A 24,072-nucleotide genomic window follows, 5' to 3' on the forward strand; every position below is an offset into this window, starting at 1 on the left:
GTCTAATAACGATCCGGAACATTGCAGCCGCGAGGTGGAAAGGTCAGAAATGATATCCACGTTCCGAGTTGGCCTTCACAATCGCCTAATGCGATTCCGATCTAGAACGCATGGTTGATCATGAAGAGGAAGCTCCGAGCAAAGCGGTGTATTCAACCGTGCCGTCAAATACGATCATTTGAAGGTTGTTAGTTCAAAATTACATTGACTTCTCACGGACAATATGTACGAAAGGATTAACGCAACAATGATGAAGATATACAACGACGAGTTATAAATATAAAATAAATAAGAATATTTATAGTGTATTGTAAAAATATACACACTCGGTTCGTATATGTGTATGTGTGTGTGTGTGTGTGTGTGTGTGTGTGTGTGTGTGTGATTTTTTAAAATAACATTCCTTTTTTTAGATATGCAAATGACGTTTTTATGTGGCAGGTTGCAGTTAATCGCCAACTCTTTTGTATCGCGTGCACATTATTCCTGAAGGTCCTCGTGTATCGTATCGCACTTACTGGTTATCGCCGAATCAGATTGTGGTTAGGAAGGGCAAAGAGAGAAGGAAACATGACGAGGGAGAGAAGGGCAAATTACTCGGCTACCGAGATCGGATAATTAATGTCGTGCGACTCTGTACTACAAATATATGAACTGCTGGCGGCGTATACATGGGAGGGCCTGCGGTGCCCCTCCCAATGCATACACGAACATGCCGATATGTGCATTGCTATTCCAATGTGATAATTAACAAGGCAAATCGATCGTCCTCACTGTCGTTTTCTCACCTTGTTACGTGTCTCTCGTGTCTCGCGCGCCGATACGGTTCATCAATAGGCACGAATTCACAGGCCGTTTACAGGGTGTCGCGTGAGAAGGGCTACGCCAACGCCTTGAATACGATAGTGATTACACGTTAAAATTCACTCCGATATTCATCTTGAGGTTCGCGGGCGTACGATATTTTTGGATTAATTAAAGCGCCATGAACGAGAGAGAGAGGCAGGGAAAGCGATAGAAATCGTGTTTGTTGCAAATAAGAGATAAATTTACAGCTCACTCACCGTCATCGGCGGATTATCGCATAGTTAAAATTATAATTAACAAAATTTGTTTCTTACGTTTCGATCGCTTTCATTTTTCGCGACGCGAATTAATTCTCGACGTCTCGATTAATTGACAGACGCAGACTCCGTAGATCGGGAACTACGTCGCTTGCGGAAACGTCAACATTTTCTCACGGACACCCCGTATAAGACCAGTATAAACAGGCCATCAATCAAACGCATCAATCGATATTAACATAATTTAGTTTCGTCATACAGATACAGCGTATTTGAAGGGCTTGAGGTTAACTGCAACGCTAACGATAATCTGAATCCTTGTTTGCAGTATCTCGGAACTACGAAAATTGAACTAATTAATCACAACCTTTCTATATATCTGTATTCATCCCGTATAAATTAAACAGAAAAGATGATAGTGAGAGGCTGGTATGGATGAGAAGTATAGAAACTGCTGATCAAATTACCTTCCAAGTCAGGGCAAACTCATTAAAGTTAAATTAACGGAACTTTCACTAGTTATCGTGGATAGTTATCATGACAATGAAAGGAAGACGGGGGTGGAGAAATACTGTCGGTGGGAAGAAGTGGTGGCTCTAGCTCACCGGAAGGTGAAATAATAACTCTTCGACCACTTTCAGCGTGAACCAAAACGTTTCTTTCTGCAGCTTACAAAAATATCACATGAGTGGCCTTAAAATAACATTATCGGTGCAACAGTAATCTCGCGATACAACAACTTATCGTACGATTTGTCGCTTTCGCTGATATAAGACGAAGATACGAGTCAACGTCTCGAACATCCGCGTTCCATCACCGACTTAAATTGTCGCCTTGCTCTTCGCGGTTCCCTCGTCGCAAATTGAATCGCCTAATCAAATGGACGTTACTGGTAGATTAGAAAAATAAATATCGTGAGCCTCTAATGGATCTCTAAGTACGACAGAGTATGAGCGCGCGATAGCGCGTGGACGAATCGCACGATTCAATTCGTAGCAGTGTTAATAACGATAATTAAGCTTGCTCGCTAACATCTACGAGCGATAACCGGCGTCCGGCGATTTTCTCGCGCGATTTACCGGCTCGCGCGGGCGTCGATAATCTCCGCTTATTGCTAGAAAATCACGATTGCACATGCAATGGCCGAATCGGCGCGACGTTATGCGATCAAGGTCTCACTACAAATGCTTCGAAGCAAATGCTTTGGTTGACCAATTAGAAAAAAAGAATTTTACATATTGACCAATCAAAAATTGCTTTAAAGCATTTGTAACATCGCGTTGACTTTATCCTATGTGGTACACTCGCCGCACAGTAATGACTAGATAGGTAAAACTGTTGATTGCGATTCCTGAGCAAAGTAAGTGAATCATTATTTTTATATTTAATCTACATCGCTACGAAATATAACTATCGATATTACTACCGAGTACTTCGTGAGGAGATTCGCAATAGAAAATTTTTTTCACTTTACTTATATCGAGAACGTTTCTTGAAATATTTTTCCAATATTTCTTATATCGTTCTCTTATTTCAAAAATGACACAACTATTCGAAATGATGATTTTCGAGCTATTATTATTAAATTGAAAATAAACATTACCCTATCAATCCTAAAAATTGAATTGATTTAGCTTTATAAAATATTATCACAACTCAAAAGGTGATTTTTTTTAAAGGATTGCGAAATGAAAACTGACATTTGATTATATTAAAAATATTTTTGTCAATATTATTTGATTAATCAAGAATTTACTGTGAAGTTGAAAAATAATCTTTCTTCTTTTCTGGGAAACTTAATTTTTTGTTGTATCACTTTCGAAGCAAAAGAGCGATATTCAACTTTAGATGGAATGAAATAAAATATTCAAAAATTTGCCATCGGTATGGAAAAGCAAAGAGAGACGTTAATAAGGTTTGCCGTTTGATAAAGGATTTTTTAAAACAATGTATCGTATTTGCCTGATCTTGTGAGACAGATACATCGTTAAATTTCACCCGTACGAAATCATTCCCAGTCATCACTGTACGCCGTTATCGTCCAGCAATTTCTTTTCACATTTCTCGCGTCGCTCGCTTATCGGCCTCGATTACACGTTACATGTCGGAGACTTAGCTACCGTTTTAGCGATGCTTCAAATCGATAAGCTAAGATATTTCATTCCCTTGGCATCGATACCACTTTCGATGCTGTCAGAATGTCTCTACCTATCTACCTACCTACCTATCTACCTACCTACATGTGATCATTAACATTGACGCTGTAAAAAAGTAGAACCATCTACGTACGTCGCCTATAGAAAGTGTGCGCGTCCAAGTCACACGGAGCGAGTCTCCTCGTAGGTTTCTCAAAAATATAGCGCGATCACAGATTTGTATTCTCTATTCCTCTTGGACCACTTTATACGACTAACAAGAGCAACGGGAAGGATCGGAGGTAAATGAAAATCCCAGTGAAAAATAAATGTTTCTCTCTCTAATCAAGAAAAGTCTCTTTGCTCCGTAAGATTGGGACGCACGCTAAATACATTTATATTCTTCACGGCTGATCGCCAGCTCTCTGCTTGAATACATCGATCTCTCCGTATATCGCGACCTTAAAAAATATATATATATGTGTGTGCATGTGCACGCATATACATATGTATGTGTGTAGGTACGTGGATTTAAATGCGGATGATATGTACGGACGAACACATCCTCGATCGCCCTCGCATGCGCCCGATCGGCAAAAACCGATCGATGTTAAGATGCTTGATTGCGGACTAATTATCGCGGTTTTATGGGAAACATTAAACAAACGCGTATAACATTACGAGAGAGTTTACGGTCGCGATTGTTCACGTCGGAGATAGACTTGACACTAAAGCCAAACACATGGCGCAGCTGTTTCACAAACGCGATTTCAACAGCAGACGTTGCAACATTAAACTCGGAATTACCCCATTTTCTATGCTTCTCGTAAAACGAAAATCCGATTGTGCGTTCGCAAAAAAGCTTGTAACAACGTTATGCCAATTTTCTCAACGATCTGTATAGGATTAAAAATTGCCTCTGTTCTTTTTCTAATTCACGAACAGAGTTGTATTTAATTATTTATATCCTGCATGTGAATAAACAAATTATTTATTCTTTAATTCAAGATATAATTTTGAGGAATCTTAATCAAGTAGTTTTAATTCTAATTACTTTGTTTATAATATAGAGAGTGTCTCATACTTATCATATAATATTTCAATAGCACATGTTGAAAATTAATTAAAATAAAAAAAAATTTAATCTTCTAATCTTTCAAAGTTGCGTTTCTTATTAATTTTTTATTGTTCAGCACAGATAAATATACACAATAGTTTAATTAAATAACAAAATAATTAAATCTCCTAATTAATCAAATATAAAATTTACTTCAATTAGTATTTTCTCAAAGATAATGTATTTTTATTATGAATATAAAAATTGTGCATAAAATTTATATGTATGAGAACTAATCACTTTTGTCAGGTTTATCATTTTCTCATTTGTTTTATACGGCATATCAATATTTCCAATATTTTAAAATAAAATTTTTGCGTTAATACAATATTGATTCTAAATTGCCCATTTAAATATCAAATATTGATTTTAATACTCTTACAAAGATTCTATTTAGAAAACAGAATTTTTTTAATTTTTATTAAAACAAGTAATCCATTAAATGTTAATATGTACTTTTATTTAATATTGTCAAAATACTACCAGAATCATTTAATATCTGACATTTCAACATTCATTGTTGCATTTTACATCGTTATGTAATTCTGAAATTTATATAAAAAAATTTTAATTAAAAGAAATTAATGCTATTTTTGGTCAAAGTGAATCTTAATGTTTAAATATTTCGATGTCAATTTATATGAAAATCCAATTCCATAACCTGCACTGAAATCTTTTCCAATTTTAAAACACAATCATGAACAGAAATAGGATTATAGTAATATCATATATTAAATTGAAAAGCAATTTAATAATATTGATGCTAATAAGCATCTTAAAAACTGTAAATAGTTTATTGCAAATTAAAACATTTTATTCTACGATGAAATAATTATTGGATACCTTTCTGTTTAATTTCGTGGTATAAAGTCGATATATCAATATGAATGAACAAACTATTGAAAGCCTAAGATAAAATTGGAGCATTATAAGAACAATTAATAATTATTAACGCGCAATGTCTTTAAATAATTTAATTAAATCTGCCATTTGACTATGATGTATTCTTTTGTGCTTGTTATTTGTACTTATATATTTTAAAATTTTCTGACTTCTTTTTTTCTTTACACAATATTATTAAAAATTCAATATTATTAAAATGCGTTCTGAATAACGCATGAAGGGCATGATACATTACTTGTCTTTGTTAATCAATTAATAGAGAAGGATAAAACGATACATCATGTGCTTCATGCATAACTCGGAATACACTCGTAATATTATATACTACTCAAGATTATATACTACTAATTTTTTAGAAAAAAAATATACAATACAGAGAGGATTTGAAATGCAGATTTCAAATTATATTTTAAAAATATAACAAATTAAAGTACAAGGTCTATTGTATTAATCGAGCAACGTTAAGATGATAAATAATAATATAAATTGTTATTCTACGATGAGATATTTAACAGAACATTTCAAGATTTACTTAAAAGGTTTACTCCTCCTCAGCCATGTATAAATTCAAATTACTTTCTATATTTTAATAAAATTCACAATAATCTCACTTTGTATTATGACCTATCGTTTTGCTGTACCAATACATCATAATGCTCTTGAATTGATAGAGGATATGTTCCATCATTCTTGCTGATAATCGAAGAATTGGTTTTCAAAAAACTAGACTTGTACCTTGACTTCGTGACTATCAATTCAGAAGCATTATGGTGATCTCACAGAGTGAGATCATTATTACTTTATTTAAAACGCCTATTACGGTCAAAGCTGGATCTTCATTGCTTTAAATAATTCAATCTTACCGTAATAGGCATTTTAAATTTCTAGTATTGATTGTGTTTCTCACATATGCGGTCTAAAATAAGTTCTTAATATTGAGATAATTATTGCGAATTTTATTAAAATATAAAAAGTAATTTGAATTTATACACTGAGGAGGGTTAAATAAAGCTCGAAACGTTCTGTTAAATACGTCATAATAGAATAATAAATTATATTATTATTTATCATCTTAACATTGTTCGATTAATATAATAGACCTTGTATTTTAATTTGTTATTACTTAGCAGTTTATAGGAGCGTAATAAAAACTTCAATTATTTAAAAATATATATATAAAAAGGATAAGTGATATATATATATATATATATATATATATGAAAAGGAACAAGAGATAATACATTAAAGCAAATAAATATTAACAACTTTTTGTTACCGTGTTTATGGGCATACATAAATTTATTTCTATTATACATGAATATACACACGTATATATATTCATATGTAACAAAATATACATAATTACATACAGAAATACGTAATGTATATCATTTTCAAAAAATATCTTGTTCTATCTTCATCCATGAGAAAATCCTACAAGAAAAAAATAAAATTAACTATACATATTTTATTGTAGAAAATTACTGCAGCATTATTTATCTTTTTTTATTAAATTATTATTATTTGAATTTCTGTTATAACTAAAATATTTTCTATCTTTATTTTATTTATGAGTGTAAAATTTTCTCAAAATTTCGAAGCGCTTTATGTGACATATCGAAATTGATATTCCATTGTTTAATACAATATCAAAATGAGCCAATAAATAACCGAATCAATAATGCGTTGACAACAAACTCTATGAGTATTGTATGTGTACATTCTTGAATACATAATACCTAAATCAATGAACAATTATATATTTCCCATGATTAAATATTTGTATTAATGTGTTCTATTGCAAATATTTGTATTAATGTCATCTATTGCAAAATAATAAATATGTTGTATTTATCTAATATTATACTCATGGATCCATTATCAAATAAAGTAAAAGGTAATTCAAAACTTACCGATGTAATATGCATATTAATTATAAATTGCAAAATACAAGATCAATATACTAGCAATAATTTCAGAATAAATCCAGCATAATATAAATCGTCGAAAATAATTATGCATGTTTCATTTCCTATTAATTTTTCAATTAGACATTTAATAAAATAAGCATATAACTGTCAAAAAAAGCTGTCTTCTTAAGCGCAAATAAAGTCTTTATAAAGTTTTATAAATCAAAGTTCTTTTTCTCTCATTCTCACATAAATCACTTAAATAAGCAAACTAAATAAACGGAAATAATTGATTAATTTCGCAAATAAACTCTACTCACCCTACAGATGCTTAACCGTCACTTGATGCCTGCAAGGCTTTTTTCTCCCTTTCTCTTATTTGTTCGTTGTCACTGCTTCTTCGATGGCACTCACACAACTTTAATTCACAAAGACACAGTTAATTACAATCGCACGTGCACTAATCACCAAAATGCAACGACCGTGCAGCACTTAAGACGGCACTTCTAACATTAATTGTTTGCGACGTGTATTTTATCACATCGCGACGAAAGAAACAACGTGAAAAAAGACTCACTGCAATATTAGTTTTAGCGATATCTTTTTTAAAGATATATCTTTTGTTTTTTAACAACGAATAACGCGCGGATTGTCGATTTTTAAATGATAAATAAATCATATTTAATAATATTATTAACTTATCGTACATTTTAAATGATATTTTAAATAATAAATGAATAAATGTATTGATGACGGTAGGGGAAAAAAAATAAAATAAAAAAAGTTCAATATTGCACGCATAATTCACGAAGAACACGTATTATTAATCTGTGGTCGGATATACATAGCTTTCTGTAAGTTGAAATCTGATTCGAAACTGTATCCGACCGTATACTATTATATTACTAATGATAATAATCTGGCGATTCGAGTTACAATACATAATAATGATAAAGTCATATCTAAATCAGTGAATTCAACGCTCGGTGTAAGATGTAGTCAATTCTAAATATTATTAAAAAATAATTATCAGCCGCAAATACTGTTATAGTACAAGTCTCATTTTCTACCGATTTTTATTTTAAATAAATAAATTGTGCCTAGATAGATAAATATCTGCTTTAATAAATAATCATCGATAATTTTATCGCTTTTACGATAACGCAGAAATTAATCGCGATTTCTAATAATATAGAAAATAGATCACGTAATTAACGCCTTTAATTATCGTAGTTATTTCGAGAAATAACGCAACGATATGCAAAAATGACGCATCGTGCGCTATCATGTGCCAGTCGATATGTAAACGGAGCTTTTTATCGTCCCAAAATATTTAATGTTTTATAAAATAACCGAAATTCCGAATATTTTATTCTTTGCATCTTAAAATGTATATATAAATATATATGTATCTATATGATATGTACCTATGATATCTATATAAGAAACTAAAAACTAAAATGTGAAATCACCCGAAAAGCAAGAATCAATATCACGTGAAAATGAGTAATAAATGACGGATTTATACAATTATCGCAAACGTGCAAATGTTGCACGGTACCATTAGTCAACTTGGCTTACAACTCGAAAATTATTATGACCTTGACATTTTAATACTGAGATTTACTCCAGAAGCGATTAAAATATTGTACGATTATAGTGAGACACTCTATATATATTACAATACTTTTTTTTATAAAATATTGCTTTTTCTCTTCAGTTACTTCGTAGATAACTACGACTCTACCTTTATCTAATTCAAATTCAATAAAATTTGAATTCAACGTTATCTAGCGATTTTAAAAGTTTGCTATTAAAGTTCAATAATTTATGTCTCTAATTACTCTGTTCTTTTTAGTATGTAATAGTACAATAAAGTTAATGTTTATTAATATCATTTTAAAAAAATATTTTTATAAATTTGCTATTCCCCTGTAAGAGAGAACGTCTCTAGAATATGAATCCAACTTTGTTCGTGGATAGAATGCATGTTTCTTTAGAAAATGTACGCGATTAATGAGACGAAAAATGCGCGTTTGATAGAATCGGCTGGTATGACGATTGTTTGTACATCGAATAATTTGCCGCAATGCATAGCTTTCCACGTGTACATGAAACGTACATGGGAACGATTTAAAAACGATCTACATTACTTTATTGTACACGCTAGGAATTCTGAGGGGGATCGAAGCGACGTTATCTCGACTCATTCGTAAACGACTGGTGCTCGTGCTGACGAGACAACAACAACTTTGCCTAATGCCCTTACTACTTTACTCGTATATAATAATATAATTGCGATCACCGGCGCACTTATAAAATTCTCTGAAAGCCCTTCGCGCAACAATGTATGTGTACATTTCCAACATGAATGTAATGTGTATGTATATGTATATATATATATGTGTACATACGTATTTCTTCCTTCTTCTTCAACAATTTGTGATAAAACAGTGCGATCTCGCTAGAAAGCCAACAATCATATGGACGGTTGCGAACGAAATTAATGGAACAGGTTTGTGGAATGAAGATCCCTCATTTACTACGAACTATTCGCGCAAAACCATTCGATTCGTCATAGGTCTAATCTTAAATCGCGCATAGATCTGGAAACAAATTGACATTTTGTATATTCTCGTTCTCTTGATACGTCACGATTCATCTATATTAATTCTTACACACACATGAACGCCGCAAGTTCTATCGAAAAATATTCTTCGACGACTCTTCACTTTGCACGATCAAACTCAAAACTATCGATCTACGTTCGTACGCTCGCGCGTTCGATTATATATATGTATTTTTTCCTTTTTTTTTTTTATTAATCCTTTGGAAACATTATTGTAGATATTGCATAATTGCCGTTTTGAGCAATATTCCTTTTCACAACCAGTGATTAGTTGCTAACGATTCACGCATTATCGAGAAAAAAATTGCACGCGATGAATCGTTAACGAGCGCGATTGAACTACGTCATAAAAGCGCGAAATAACATCTCGCACTTAATTGCACGCAATTATCGTTGTAACCGATAAAGCCCCAAAGGATTAATTCCATGTCCCGAATGTGTCAATCTTTCCAATTTACTACTTCACCTCACAGATCGATCTATACGCGATCGTACCAATTCAACCTCGTGATATATTTAAATGACAGATTGTCAGTATCCGTCGATATATCATTACTCGTAGATATTTCTCCGAGAGAATCTAATCAGGACGAAGATCTAATTGTGGGACGCGAAATTAACTCACATAAAACACGAAGTGTTCCCTTACGAGAAAGAATTTCATCGGTTCCCATCCTATCCACGGTAAAAGCACTTTCTCGCTGTATATAAGCAACAACTTGTAACAATCTATATAAGTCAATATCACCAACAATTTCCAACAACGCGTTACGATGCATTCGATGTATCGACGTTTCGGAACTCGCCGCTCCGACGAGTTCAAACTAACCCAAATATGACATTATCTTGCAAAATCACATAGATCATTATTTATCCCCTGTGATAGTTTCTCGAACAATTATACGTTCCAGTAAATATCCCGAATGTCCCAAATGTAAAAAAAAAAAAAGCATTCGCAGGCACGTCTTTACATAATGCATAAATATACCTTTTTCAAAACCTTTCCTTTCTCTTTTACTGAAAATCCCCTTTCAAGACTCATCCGAATCGCTCCCAACGTCAAAGAATGACAGAAATTACGTAATTTAATCTGCCAACGATGAAAAGCACGTAATATTGGCGATAAAATCCTCGAGCGGTTCGTCGATCTCCTTCGGTTATTCCATCAGGCTCGACAGAGAACCGCGCGACTCCCGATGCTACGTCATCGTCGAAGGATGCGATTCCGGTGGTGCCGGCAATTGCGGCGTCTGCCGATTCGAGAGTCGTCTTGGCCAGCGTTGTGGCGAGACCGGCGGCGTCGGTCTCGGCGTGTTCGGCGCGGAACCGGCGGTCAGTCGCCAATTGCTACTAGAGAACGCACTCGATCTGCCTATGGCGGAGAGACTGGTGTTGCTGCTGCTGCAGGCGACCGCCGCCGAAAGATCCACCCTCGACACAGCCCTGAATAATCAACATTGTTCAACTTTCGGAAAGGGGGATATTAAGTTAGGTTACTGTTTTTTTTCGAATAAATGAGAAAGAGAGATGTACGAAATTATATTAGGTGTTGGAATTAATTCGTAGCGTTTTTAATGAAAGAATGTTATTTATTTCACATGAGCATTAAAAAATACATTAATGAAAGTACTTCCCATCACTTGTAAAACGCTACGAATTAATTCCAACACCTAATATATTATATTAAAAGTTTATATTTAAGGAATTAAGTGATGTTCATCTTATCTTGGGGAAATATTAGGAACATAGGAGAAATCGCACACATATAAAAGTCGGTGAATCTAATACTTATTTATTGATAACAAATTATTAAGTAAGATATCAAAGCATCCTGGGAATTGAGCGATTGCAAGCACTGCATTAATTGTTATACTTAAACACGTACAACTTGAATTATCGAGTGATTGATGAACGATGAAGAATTTGATAATCGTTTGGTTTTCGCTTGATTTCCGTTTGATTTTAGCTTTGAATAACGAATATGTTTATCAAATTATATGTATTTAAATACTAACAATAGTGACAATTTGTTTTGTTCACCTTCTGATTGTCAAATTATATTTTACGTTTTTAATTTTATGACATAGTTTTATTTCATTCTTTAACTATTTATACAGTTTGTCAATTTATGTTTTAGGCTCGTAGCCCTTTTTCCTTTTTACTTACTAACAATACAGTTTCTGTTGTTTTAATTTTTGGGATATATCAATATTTTGCTTAACTTTTAGATTTACTATTTTTGTTAACGATTTCTTCTATGGTTCCGATGTTTCCCTAAAATAAACTAATCCCTAAAATAAGATAATCGTTTGGTTTTCGCTTGATTTCCGTTTGATTTTAGCTTTGAATAACGAATATGTTTATCAAATTATATGTATTTAAATACTAACAATACAATTTCTGTTGTTTTAATTTTTGGGATATATCAATATTTTGCTTAACTTTTAGATTTACTATTTTTGTTAACGATTTCTTCTATGGTTCCGATGTTTCCCTAAAATAAGCGATACGCTCGATTCCGTTGAAGTAACTCTTTAATATGATATATAATTTGTACATCTCGGAACTTTTGCGAATTTTAGCCGAAAAACAGCCCTAACTTAATATTTTCCTTTCTAGTCCTCCAGAAACACGTCTCAATTTGCGATATCCAAGTAATGTTCAAACACGTCTGTTTATTTTCTTTTCTTTAATAAATAATCTACTTTCTCTTGGTAAAAAAAATATATTTTTCTTCTCAATATCTCATATTTTTATAAATATAAATAAGACAATTGAAATACTAATTGTAATTGTAGGTTTTAACGCTTTAATAAAATAATACAATTTCGAGAATTTCTGAAAAGATTTACCTAGAAGGAGGAGCGGATCCTCCGGTATAAGAATGCAATCCTGCCGGTCCACTCCTCGGTCTCGATGTGGACATAACGCTAGATGATCTGTGCAAAGCCGGTGAGGGTGGCGCGGATGGTAGCATCCGTGGTGTTTGCGGAGGTGTCCTGCCGGATGACACGCTTCCGATACTGCTGGTGGATGACTTCCTTCTCAGAGTCCTGTAATTTAGATACATTATTTATTCTACGTGACATTCTCCATCCTCTCCATTTGATTTCATTTTCTAGTCTAGTATAATAACTTTTTGTTATTCTCTTTTTGTCACATTATACTTGGACAGGATAAGGATGTGTACATCGCTTTACAACTGAGATTTTCAATGTAATTACCTCTTAGTTGCCTGACGGCAAAGTCCGGTCGGACAAGTGCGTCCCATGGCGCATTTACCTTCGCAAACCTCTTTCGCCAGAGCCAATGTTTCGTAATTCCTCAGGGTGGATCTGCAGGCCTCAGCGTCGGACTCGGTGAGAGCGAGGCTAGGGAATCGTTCTTTCAACCTATTACGCTCCTATATCAAGATATAATACAATAGAAATCTAATTTGACGATAACAATATAAAGTAACATCAATTGAACGATTTGAAGATTTTTGTGATAGAATAAAATTCTGCAGAAAAAAGAAGAAAAACTGTTTAAAGGAAAAAGAGAGCATTACATCTTTATCTATTTCAAAAGGAATAGATAAAGAGAAAGAAAAGAAGTGGCAGTGTGTACAGTCTGAACTTTTCATAGTTACAAATTTGAAGAAACATTCTGTTTGTTTATTACTTACGTCTTGTAAACGGCTAGACTCGAAATCCTTGAGCTGTTGTTGAAAACCAACATTCGGATTTGCAATCGAACGACCGACTCTAACGACTTTGAGCGCTTCTTTCCAAGATAGACTGGTGGTGCTCATGATATAGGCCACCGCTACTGTCACGCTCCTCGACATTCCTGCCAAACTAAAAAAATAGGTTTTATTCATAAAAATTCAGCTTTCTATTTTCTATTTTAATAAATCGCAAATTTTACAGAATTTTTTAATATATATACAATATTTTCAAAATCACTGAATGTTCTTCTAATCAGCTTCTTTGACCAAGTTACTTGTACCTTCCTCGTGTTTAAAGTTTACATCTTTTTCTTGTTGCCATTTTTCACTCGTTAAAAAATTTGCTTTTTTAATCGATAATTGAGAGAAAAAATAGTAGATTCGGTATTTTCATTAAAGAAAATTTAAAATTTCGATTAAAAAATTCTAATCAAAAAGAATAATCCAGCGATTTTGAAATATCCTGCATATGATGCAACAATAAATGTATATCTACCAATGGATCAGAACGTTTCCGCCGCGAAGACGGGCGGCATGAATAAAGTCATTGCACAGAGAAAAGTATTGCGACAAATTCTGATCAGGACTGTCGGCGGCCAATATGCATAGATAATGCTTGTCCTGAAACGCAATCGAAATGTAGTATAATTGTATTTTTACGGAGAATATAAACATTTCTAATTTATCCTTCCGCTATTCGATTATTCATTCTAAAATACGTACTCTGCACATTATTTGTACTTACGGAATGCAAACGGCGAGCTGTGTCGTGAATAGCCAGAATATGCGTGATTTCAAAACGCTCTAACTGATCGGCGTCCTTGCTATCCTGATAATTACCTACGTAAAGACCAGGAAGCACCTGCAAAAGAAAGCGCGAGAAAATTACATTTCGAGGCGAGTCTTAATTATACTTAATATTTAATATTAGATACTCCATAATCAAGGACTCCATAATCATAATTAACTTAAAACGTTATAAAGCGCGCTTCCTCAACCGTGACTTTAATTAACAATAAGTCATTTTTATCTGTCATTCTTAAAATATTCTTATCTGTCTTTCCCTTTTTGGCAGCCCTAATTTAAAATATCGAGCTTTTTTCGGCGTCTATTTGACGAAAGATTACTTAAGATTAGACGACGAAATCCAGGTCAGACCAAAGGAAAAAAAAGCAAACCTGCATGATGAATTTGTGATGGCCGTCAACGGCGTGGTAATCTTAGATTAGTTTACTGTTGCAAATATTGAATTTTAATGAAGAATAGTGTTTAAGCTACAGCTGGAGGCATACATTAGTTTAAACTCTAACGTTTTTCTCTTTCCACTGATTGTTCGATCGATATTGATTTAATTTTAATCGCCGGTTCGATTTTACACCGAAGAATCGTCTTCTTTTCTTCCATATAAATGAGTTCGGGAAGTTAACGCGATGAGCGATAGGCAAATTAAGACGTCCAGAAAAGCAATCTGTTACGACAATCTCTTCAACAACGTTCGTGTGTGTGACATTTATTTTCTCGTCGCAATAGACTACTACAAAAACATCCATTCTTTCCCGACGCAGGTCGTTAGTCTCAGTTCCCCCGCGATTTAATTTCATTCGAACTTTTTTATCGCATGGTGATTACCCTCCCCCATCTCCCCCGTACTGTATCGCTGAATCTGCTCTCTTCTCCGCTCCTCCGCGTGCATTGATTTTAGATGAGAAAGAACGACCGAATCGACGAGACCACATCGCAGTCTCGCCATCGATCGATCAGGAACAAAGAGAGGAGAAAAAACGTAAAACGTAGAAAAAAGGAGGGCAACATATTCGTGAAAAGAACGAATAATAATAAAAATAATATTAAACAAGCTGTCGTGCAGCTTGTATTGTTGGTCTGGTGTGTTTGCGCAATTCTCTGCGGCGTGCAGATAACATCGGGAAATCCATCGCGATCCACCTATCATCCATTCAGTGACATCGAAACCCTCTTCGTACGTTCTCCGAGAAACATTCCAAACTTGACGTTATCACTTCCGGTGTCCCAACTTCATTCTCCATCGAACTATACCGAGGATGTGGTTTTGAAGTCGAGCGAGATCGAAAGAATTAAACATCGAATATTAAAACAAGTGGCCGAGAATATCATGGAATCTTCAGTGGTACGCCATAAACTAAAAAAGAAATGCAGACGTCGAAAATGGCATAATCAAAAAAATACAAAACGTTGCTCGAAAGCAAAACACCAAGAGAATTGAAAGGATTGTCTACCGTAAAGAATTCTATTTATTTCCATTGGCATCAAAAGTGACAGAAATGACTTTGCGAATACTCTAAACCATACGTCGGAATTAACAATGGAAACTTCAACGACGTCGCAGCATTTCACGGATATTGCCTTTACAACTTCCAACAACATTGTCCCGTTGACGATTAACGCGATGACGATCGCGGAAGTTGTGAGGAACGCAATTCGCGAAACCAATCGAACTCTCATAAACGATACGAAATCAAATGCGTAATGGAAAAATGTAGAAGGAGAAGGAAGAAAAAAATGAACATTATCGACATACTCTATCAGGGATTTTTTTCAAAATAATCTCCGGAATGTGAGAGCTTCACGAATGGAGGTGACATCGAGTTCGCTGGAGAATGTGGATCATCGACCGATCGTGGATTAAGATGAGATAATCGCAACGAGATAATCGCACGGTCTATATACTTCTCGGTATATCAAATGTATGAGCGTGAAATATAAAACGTTGTTTGTGTGTAAAATATATATACATTTGGAAATGCTGTAAGATTATAAAAGAAACTTGAACACTATCAAGCAAAACGTTTCGAAGAAAATATGTTACGTGGTTATATTTCGTTTTAAATAATTTAATTTATTGTTAATGTAGATAATAGAAGTAATTGAACATTTTGTAGTGAAAAAAATTAAATTGAGACGATTGCCGAGAATTAGAAACATTACATATTATGCTAATTCGTTTTCTTTTGTTTTACCGCAATTGTTTCACAAAATTCTATATTGCGTCATTGTCTAAAAATTGCGATTATATAATTTTATTTTAAAATAAAGTTCTTATATATAATATTCTCTATTCAATATCTTCAATGAAATGGATTATTGAGGTCTATTACGCTTAGTAATACGCAGACAATTTATATTAAAGTAAGATAAAATTCTATAAAGTGATTTAAAGTAGAAATATTAAAAGTTGCAATGTGTAAGTTAAATTATCGACTCATCATTTATTTAATGGTTCTATCGTATTTTATAAATCGTAATCAAAGGGGATTAGCGTAAATGAAGTTTCATCTCTCCGCAACGTTTCTGTCAGGTTTATTTCTCGTACTTCCGTTTCGCGATTATGAGCCGTCCGTTACCGGACGTAAAATTTTATTATTATCAAGCATATTATGTCGGTCGTTAAGCTCGCAGTTACGACATGTTAATAAGTCGTTATATTGAAACGCATTTAAACAAACTGTCAAATAAGTAATAAAGGCGTGAAGTCAAGATCAGAATGGAACTTATAGTCATTCTATAAAAAGAAACTCTCACACCTTGTTGCTCCGAGAAAAAAAAGATGCGTTTAACAAAAATCCGGTGGCTATTGTTTAATAGTATTTGCAACCCAGAGCGATAACAAACATATAATTAATTCTTTGTAAAGAAAATCACTTTGAAAGATTTTAAATGAAATTATTAATAGAACAAAAAATTAATTGAATCAATATCTCCACAGTGTCCTTTGATTTCTTATTTTATTTTGTTCAGAATCATTAAATTTTTAAGACAAGTTTCTTTAGGCGCTTGGATACTTTCGTTAAATCTTTTGTATGAAGTGGCCAATTAATTGCTGTCTATCAATAGGCTAAAGAAGACGATACGAGATGAGTAGTCGAAACGACAGAAGCAAAAACGAATATTTTAAAACGCCTCGTGCGTTTCCACGATAAAAGCTCTCAAATATTTCATCAATAGATAATAAGAAAGATTAATAACTGAAAATGCAGGAAACAGAATGCAATATTATCGAATAAATTACACAAGACTCGCTAAATAAATGCAAATTGAATATCAAACGTTTCGATCCCGTTTTAGAATTTATATCCATCAAAAAAAAAATCCAAAGTGATAAATATTTAATATGTTTCGCGAGAAGTGAGACGTCCTATACAATTTCGTTCTAGAGACTATTCTTGAATAGAAGAGAACTTCTTGAACCTGATCTACGTTTCTATCGGTATGAAAAATGCATTCGTTTCCTTCTCTTTCAGCTAAAGCCCAAGTATCGATCTGAAAGTATAAACTTTCTTGATAAAGCAATTTCTCACCTTGTTCATGCCATTCCCCATGATGCCGGCGCGATGACGGGCGTGTTCTTACTGTTATTTAAAAAAATGTTACTGTTATTTAAAAACGCGAGTCGTGCACAAGTCTTCGTTCGGCCACAGTCATCCTCAGTCTCTTGAGTTTATTTCTTGACGATTCGATTCGATCCTCGTCGGCAAGGTGGAGATACAATTTGTCAAGCAACATCCTCAACGTATCGCGATCGAGTCTATCAAATCGTCACGTATCCGCTCGTATCATCGACGGTACGCAGCGCGAAATTGCGTGAATCATGTGACTCTCGACTCGATCGATCTTCTCTTTCGGCATTCACAGTATTATCAGTTTCTCTCTCTCTCTCTCTCTCTTTGTTTTTATCTGTCCTTGATAATTTATTATCCTAGCACGTAATCATTGGTGATTTATTCCAGCTCGCTAACATTATCATGCATGACGTTATTCTGAATTTTCTTTTGCATTTGGGAAGCCTCGCTTGTCGCTTTTGCAATCGTGCCTCTCGATAAGCTGCATCTGCCTACGTGAGACTGCATTTCAGAAAAGGAAAGCACGTACGTTCTGATTCTCAAAGCGCGAGCGCGCATTTATATTCACGTCTTGCTTTTTGCGGCCTCTTCATCGAACTCTCGTATGGTCGTCCCAACGGGGAGGATTTCGTTTACATGCGAATTCATTCTCGTCTGGCCTCGGGCGGCCAGAAATGAGAAAAACGGAAAGGGGCCGCGTTTTAAGCAGACCTTCGGCGTGCGAGCGGGAACGAACAACTTTTCAATACAGAGCGATGTGTCGTGTGAAAAATAGAACCGTCTTTAAGAAGTTACCTGCTACGATAGTGACGGCCTGCAAGAGAAAAAAAAAATATCGGTTGAAAAATTCTCTCAAAGATGATATATACGTGGCTGGCGCAGCGAAAAAATAATGATAGAAGGAATTTGTCTTGAGTATCGATTAGCGATACATGAGGCACGATTGCCTCGTTCGAAAGAGGAAACGTGCGCTTATTCTTTCAAGAAAGTGGGACAAGTTATTGATAAATTGTCGTTGCCGCGTTTCTGACGTATGTCGCGTGATCTCGTCTTAAAAACAGGCAAACCGAGATTTCTCGAATGAACAATGACGCGCCTTTAAATTATATGCGTCAAAAGCAGCTATGTCATCGTAGAATAGAAATAGCGGATATCCGCGAAGAGTTATTATAAATGGCAAGCGAAATACCTGTTAAAAACTGCTGGCATTGTTTCAGAAAATGGACAGGGGACGGGGGTTTAAAGAACGCGAGTTTATCGATTACTTTAAGATCAATAAGATGGATTACAAGGACCTGGAAGTACGTTAACCCACTTTGCCAGTAATATAGCCAGGTGTATATATAATGGTGTCCGAAATTTAGTTCAACGAATAAATTTCTCCGTACAATATTTAATTCAAGTAGATAGTGCGATTGATCGGACAGAGAAAATTCTGTTCACTGTCAGGGACAGCGAGTCGAGATATTTCTTGGCAGAAAAATAGCGTTTCCGTTGGCCAAAGTGGCGCATAGGAACAGATGTGTTTTGCTTGCACACACTCGGATATGACAGAAGCACAAGGCTGCATGCGTTTATGTAAATTCTAGCCCAATATATTGGTTTGATGCTGACACGACGTATTTTGCTACATAATGGCAAAACACACTTTACGATGCAGCATGCGTTCTGATTTCGCTCGCCAAGGCGAGACATTAAATGCGTAAAACACGTGAAACGTTTTGTTTACTCGCCATTGTTTATTTTCGATGAAAATTGTAGAACGCAATAAAATATGTAATTGCGGTACGACGATGTTGAAGAAATTTCGCTTTCCTTATTTGAATTAATTAATTTGGTCGACCGCCAAGAAAAAAGTTGATTGATGTAGCTGAAAGTTATATTAATTGCAACGACAATTCACGGACTCCTTACGACTCTTTACCTCGTAATTTAATATCGCATAAAATTAGTAAGTGAGTTAGTATGAATTATCACTATTTTATGAGGTTTTTTAAAGGCGCATGACTAGGACATAAGCAGTTTTAGTTAAAAAGTACAGGAGGAACTTGAATGTTAAAGAATTTCTTAAAATAAAATTTTGGAAACTATATATAAATTTTAGAAAAAAATCATGTTTTAAAAATGTTTATTTTTATTAAAACCTAACAGCTTTTTTTTAAATGTAATATATATTAAAACTCAATAGCTCTGTTTTAAATGTAATATATATTAAAACTTAACAGCTCTTTTTTAAATATAAAATATAACATAATCTTAAATATCACAATTGTTTTTATCTTCTTTTAAACTCTCGAATTGATACCATAAAACTATTAACAGTTGCTAATTTAATATTTGAAAATTGAACACTGAAAAGTTTGAAGAAATATTATTTTTATTTCAAAAATATTATTTTATTCGCATTAAAACTTTTATCTCAAAAATAAATTGATCATAGTAGCTTAACACTTTATCGTGATACAGAGAAGCCATAAATAAGTGATTGCAATACCGGAACAAAGTAATAATTTTTCATTATTTGTCTACGTTATTTAATCTTTCATCAGTGATATTAGTATTAATTGGCATTCGGTTCATAAATTTGTAAGTACAGAGAGATTTACATAATAAATAGATATAATAAATATGTAAAAATAAATAAGTACAATAAATATGTAAAAATGCATATTTTGATTTATTGTAATTACAGTCGACGCCTATAAAATTCTGTTATCAATTTGATTTAATAATAATCTACATATATAAAACGTAATTTATTTTAAAGAGAGTATCTCCATTTCATAGAGCGAAGCATACAGTATTACAATCACATAACATAAATATGAATAACCTTCAGGATATTCGATATTATCCAGATTTGTAGATATTCGCAACTGAGAATGCCGCTATTTTACTACTACATAAAAATTATCAATTTGCCATTCAGATTCAAATGCATGCGAAAGTGCAGCGCATCCTGTGATGTTGACCTACTCTTAAAATAAAACTGCGAGCCGATTTGTATGGCTAGTAAATCTAACAAAAAAGTGCAAAAATCAATGATATCCGTTCAATCGGCGGATATTGTCATTCGAAAAGTTTTACGGGAAGCTTTTTTTCTCGTGCAAATCAATTGCATAAATTTAATTCATTAAAATAGGAACGTATCATAGAGACGCGTATCATAAAATTCTCTCGTCAATTATATCTAGATCAGCTGTTGGATTTCCTTTGATCTCAATCTTTGATCTCGTATAAAGCGCATATTGCAATTAGCCTGTAATCAAGCTAAAAGCTGTACGTATTATAAATGATGCAGCAAATTCGCACCTAGCTCGCTAATATTTCTCTCAAAGGATCGAGACGAATGCTTTAATGCGAGAACGACGATATTAGAATACTTATTTACGTACATAATAAGCAAAAAGCAGCTGTGAAGATTAATAATTTCATTACCCGCGATGAATGAACACTTGGTTAAGGAACGCATCTGTCCAAAGGGAAAGCTCCGAAAAGAGAAAAGATGAAAAAAAGCATTCAAGACGCACCTGCACAATTCACGTTCCACACTGATATCGCAAGAAAAAGATGCCGGGGAGAATCCCTTTGGGAGAAATTGCTCTGCGTTATCGCGGATTAGCTCGTTGCACTCGCGGGACGTTCTCTCATCTCTCTCTCTCTCTCTCTCTCTCTCCCTCTCTCTCTCTCTCTCTCTCTCTCTCTCTCTCTCTCTCTCTCTTTCTCTCTCTCTCTCTTTCTCTCTCTCTCTCTCTCTCTCTATCTCCGAGATCAGGTGGTATGAACGAGAAAGCATTTGCACTTCGCTCAACTGCTTCCACGAGGAGGAATTCCCGAGGCGGACGATCGTGGCGGATCGCGCCTCTTTAATTCCATCGTTCGGTTACACTTTCAACCTCGTCTGTCACACACCATTGCAGTAGATTGCACCGCAATTTGTGTGCATTCCTATCTCCCTCTCTTATTCCTCCCCCACTCTTTCTCTCTCTCTCTCTTTCTCAGCGACTCGACGGAAGGGCGCGTCGTACGAAAACTGCCCCAACCTCGGCGAGGAGCAAACGTGTGAAGAGCAGACGCAGGGGTTTTCCTAGTGGCGAACAGTGAGGGGTGAGAAAAGAGTAGAGAAAAAGAGAAAGGAAAAAAGAGATAGAGAGAGAGAGAGAGAGAGAGAGAGAAAGGCGGGGTGCACGCAAAGTGGGGGAAACTGGACTGCGACGACGAGGAAGGAACGAGGGAGGATGGCGGAACACGGCTAGAGCAACGTGCAGAATAGTGGGGTAGATCCTATCACCGCGCGCGAACAGCTTGCCTCGAATGCGCGTTTCGCCAGTTCCGACAAGGCACAGCTCGTCCTGAGACAGGATTTCGCACCTGACACCTGAGGCACCTTCTGAGAACACCAGATTTCGGAATCAGACAAGTAATAGATAAACGGGACAAATCGTCGCAGGACGAGAAGTAGTTGCACACTCGGAGGTCGCGCACCTTGAGCTCTCGTATTCGAAGCACTATTGCGATCGATTGTAGTGGACTGAACAACGTCTGGCCCATCAGGCCAGATCAGCCCGATGTTTTGGTAGCGAGAAAGAAATATATCGGGTCGTTCTTTTAAAAAGTTCATTCTCACCCGCCGGATACGAAGGTGGAGATACGAGCGTCTAGATCCGCGGCCGTAACAAGAAGCAAGGAAAATCGTATATCACTCTTTCTCACCCTTTCTCCTTTCTCTTTCTTTTATGTAGGAGTCGACGCAGACGCCGCGAATGCCCGACGTCGTCGTTCTCACCCCGTCCGCGGGAATCTGCGTCCCGTTCAAATTCATTGCCATGAGGTGGGCGAGGATGAAGGTGGAAATCTCGTAACAGATTTGTCGCGACGGACCGGGAAGGGGTAGAACATGCGAAACGCGGTGGGGATCGGCAGGACCGAATTGAGACAGTTCGGATCCTAGCAGCTCGAGATGAAGAGGCTTTATCTCAGCGGAGAGTCTGATGTCGGAGAGACTCGTGAGGATTTTCTGGAATTTATGAAAGTAGCACAATCTTTACCGAATCTAACCAGATCTTAGATAAACGGTAGTATTTACAATCTCATTGTAAGTCGGAAATCTTTAATTAAGAAGTAGATCTCCACTTAAGGAGGTTTTAAATGAGAGAGTTTCTTCACTGGAAGATTAACGACTTCTTTGTCTGACCAACAAGGGCTGAAACTCGTTACGATGTCTTCTAAACTAGGAGACAGCAGCTACGCGCGTTCCATGAAGTTACCGGCGACGTGTCGGAGGGGGTAATCCGCCCCTGGGGGTGAAAACGTCGAGAACGACGGCGTTAGCGTTGGGGCGAGCTCGCGCAGAAGCCGCTCGATAAAGGCCGTTCTCACCCCCTAACTCCCCTTCTTTCCCTCCCGTCCCTCGACCCTGCCCTACAAACGAGAAATCTAGTGTAGTAGAACTCGCACAACGGGCTACTGGGCTACGCTTGCGTCGTGGTCGAACATCGGTGTGTATACTTGTATAGGGTACGACGCAATCCTGAATGAGCTCGCATATCCTATCGAAATGCATTCTTCCCGCTGCTAGTGGTGCATCCTGAAAAAACGAGGAGGTGGCGTTGAAAGCGAGCAAAAGCGAGAAATATTTCAAGCATTTCCATTATAATAAGATAATAATGTATAATTTCTCCTTTTATAATTTCCTCATATTAATATAATTGCAATTACAATAATAACGTTTCCATTCATAATAACGTATTCTTTTATTTGATATATAAACCAATATTTGTTCCCTTTTATCCGATATTTATTCGATATTTATCCTATGTTTGCTAATGATGATAAAACGCAATATTCACTTGTTCCAACATAATTTCGAAGAGAATGTTGGAAATCACGACAATGAGACCATGTTGCACATGAAAAAGCCAACGGCTCTCAATTTTGCGTCGAAATTGATGTGAGCGTGTGATATCATTCTGATAACTATCTCGATACCCGCGGACGAATTAATGTCAACAGGGATCGATTGGTCCAGCGTCCGGTTATAGCCCGCTATCAGTTGCCGTATATTCATTCGCCGTATATTCGTAGTAAATATATTTACATCCCGGGACATAAATACATCTCCGTCTTCATTACGCGTTATATCGACGTCGAGACCGCCACCACGGGCGTACGTAATAATAACGATGTATAATTTGCTCTACGCGTTAATTTCACCTCGTTAATGCGTCAA

The 24,072-nt window shown here is 35.4% G+C and overlaps 1 protein-coding gene and 1 long non-coding RNA gene across 5 annotated transcripts; one reads left to right on the top strand and one right to left on the bottom strand.

Moving 5' to 3' along the window:
• Window positions 1-1,699: 1,699 nt before the first annotated feature.
• On the bottom strand, window positions 1,700-22,689 carry LOC105146973 (dual specificity protein phosphatase 22-B). 4 transcript variants are annotated; one of them, XM_087414706.1, is made up of 8 exons: window positions 22,557-22,689; window positions 17,802-18,657; window positions 14,213-14,329; window positions 13,964-14,088; window positions 13,426-13,597; window positions 12,983-13,161; window positions 12,611-12,811; window positions 1,700-11,201 (listed from the first exon to the last, which is right to left on the bottom strand). In XM_087414706.1, the coding sequence occupies exons 2-8, from the start codon at window positions 17,820-17,822 to the stop codon at window positions 10,958-10,960; spliced, it is 1,059 nt and encodes a 352-aa protein (XP_087270832.1). In that variant the 5' UTR covers window positions 17,823-18,657; window positions 22,557-22,689; the 3' UTR covers window positions 1,700-10,957. The 4 variants fall into 4 exon arrangements, with proteins under 4 accessions (XP_087270832.1, XP_087270837.1, XP_087270828.1 ...); XM_087414711.1 differs by having other exon boundaries at window positions 22,471-22,610; XM_087414702.1 differs by lacking the exon at window positions 22,557-22,689 and adding an exon at window positions 21,374-21,892.
• LOC147910970 (uncharacterized) lies at window positions 22,093-23,587 on the top strand. The gene is made up of 2 exons (XR_015547842.1): window positions 22,093-22,263; window positions 22,586-23,587. It is a non-coding gene; the product is annotated as an uncharacterized LOC147910970 (long non-coding RNA).
• Window positions 23,588-24,072: the final 485 nt, after the last annotated feature.

Source organism: Acromyrmex echinatior, chromosome 1, assembly GCF_024713525.1.
Source record: "Acromyrmex echinatior isolate Ae372 chromosome 1, ASM2471352v2, whole genome shotgun sequence".
Lineage (NCBI taxonomy): Eukaryota > Metazoa > Arthropoda > Insecta > Hymenoptera > Formicidae > Acromyrmex > Acromyrmex echinatior.

Bases quoted from the DNA above. Each gene is read 5' to 3' on its own strand.
- LOC105146973 (XM_087414706.1), bottom strand. From the start codon at position 17,822: ATGGGGAATGGCATGAACAAG. The intron at 14,330-17,801 runs GTGAGAAATTGC...TTTCTTTTGCAG, and splicing joins TGGGGAATGGCATGAACAAG to GTGCTTCCTGGTCTTTACGT. The intron at 12,812-12,982 runs GTAATTACATTG...TCTAAATTACAG, and splicing joins TGCCGTCAGGCAACTAAGAG to GACTCTGAGAAGGAAGTCAT.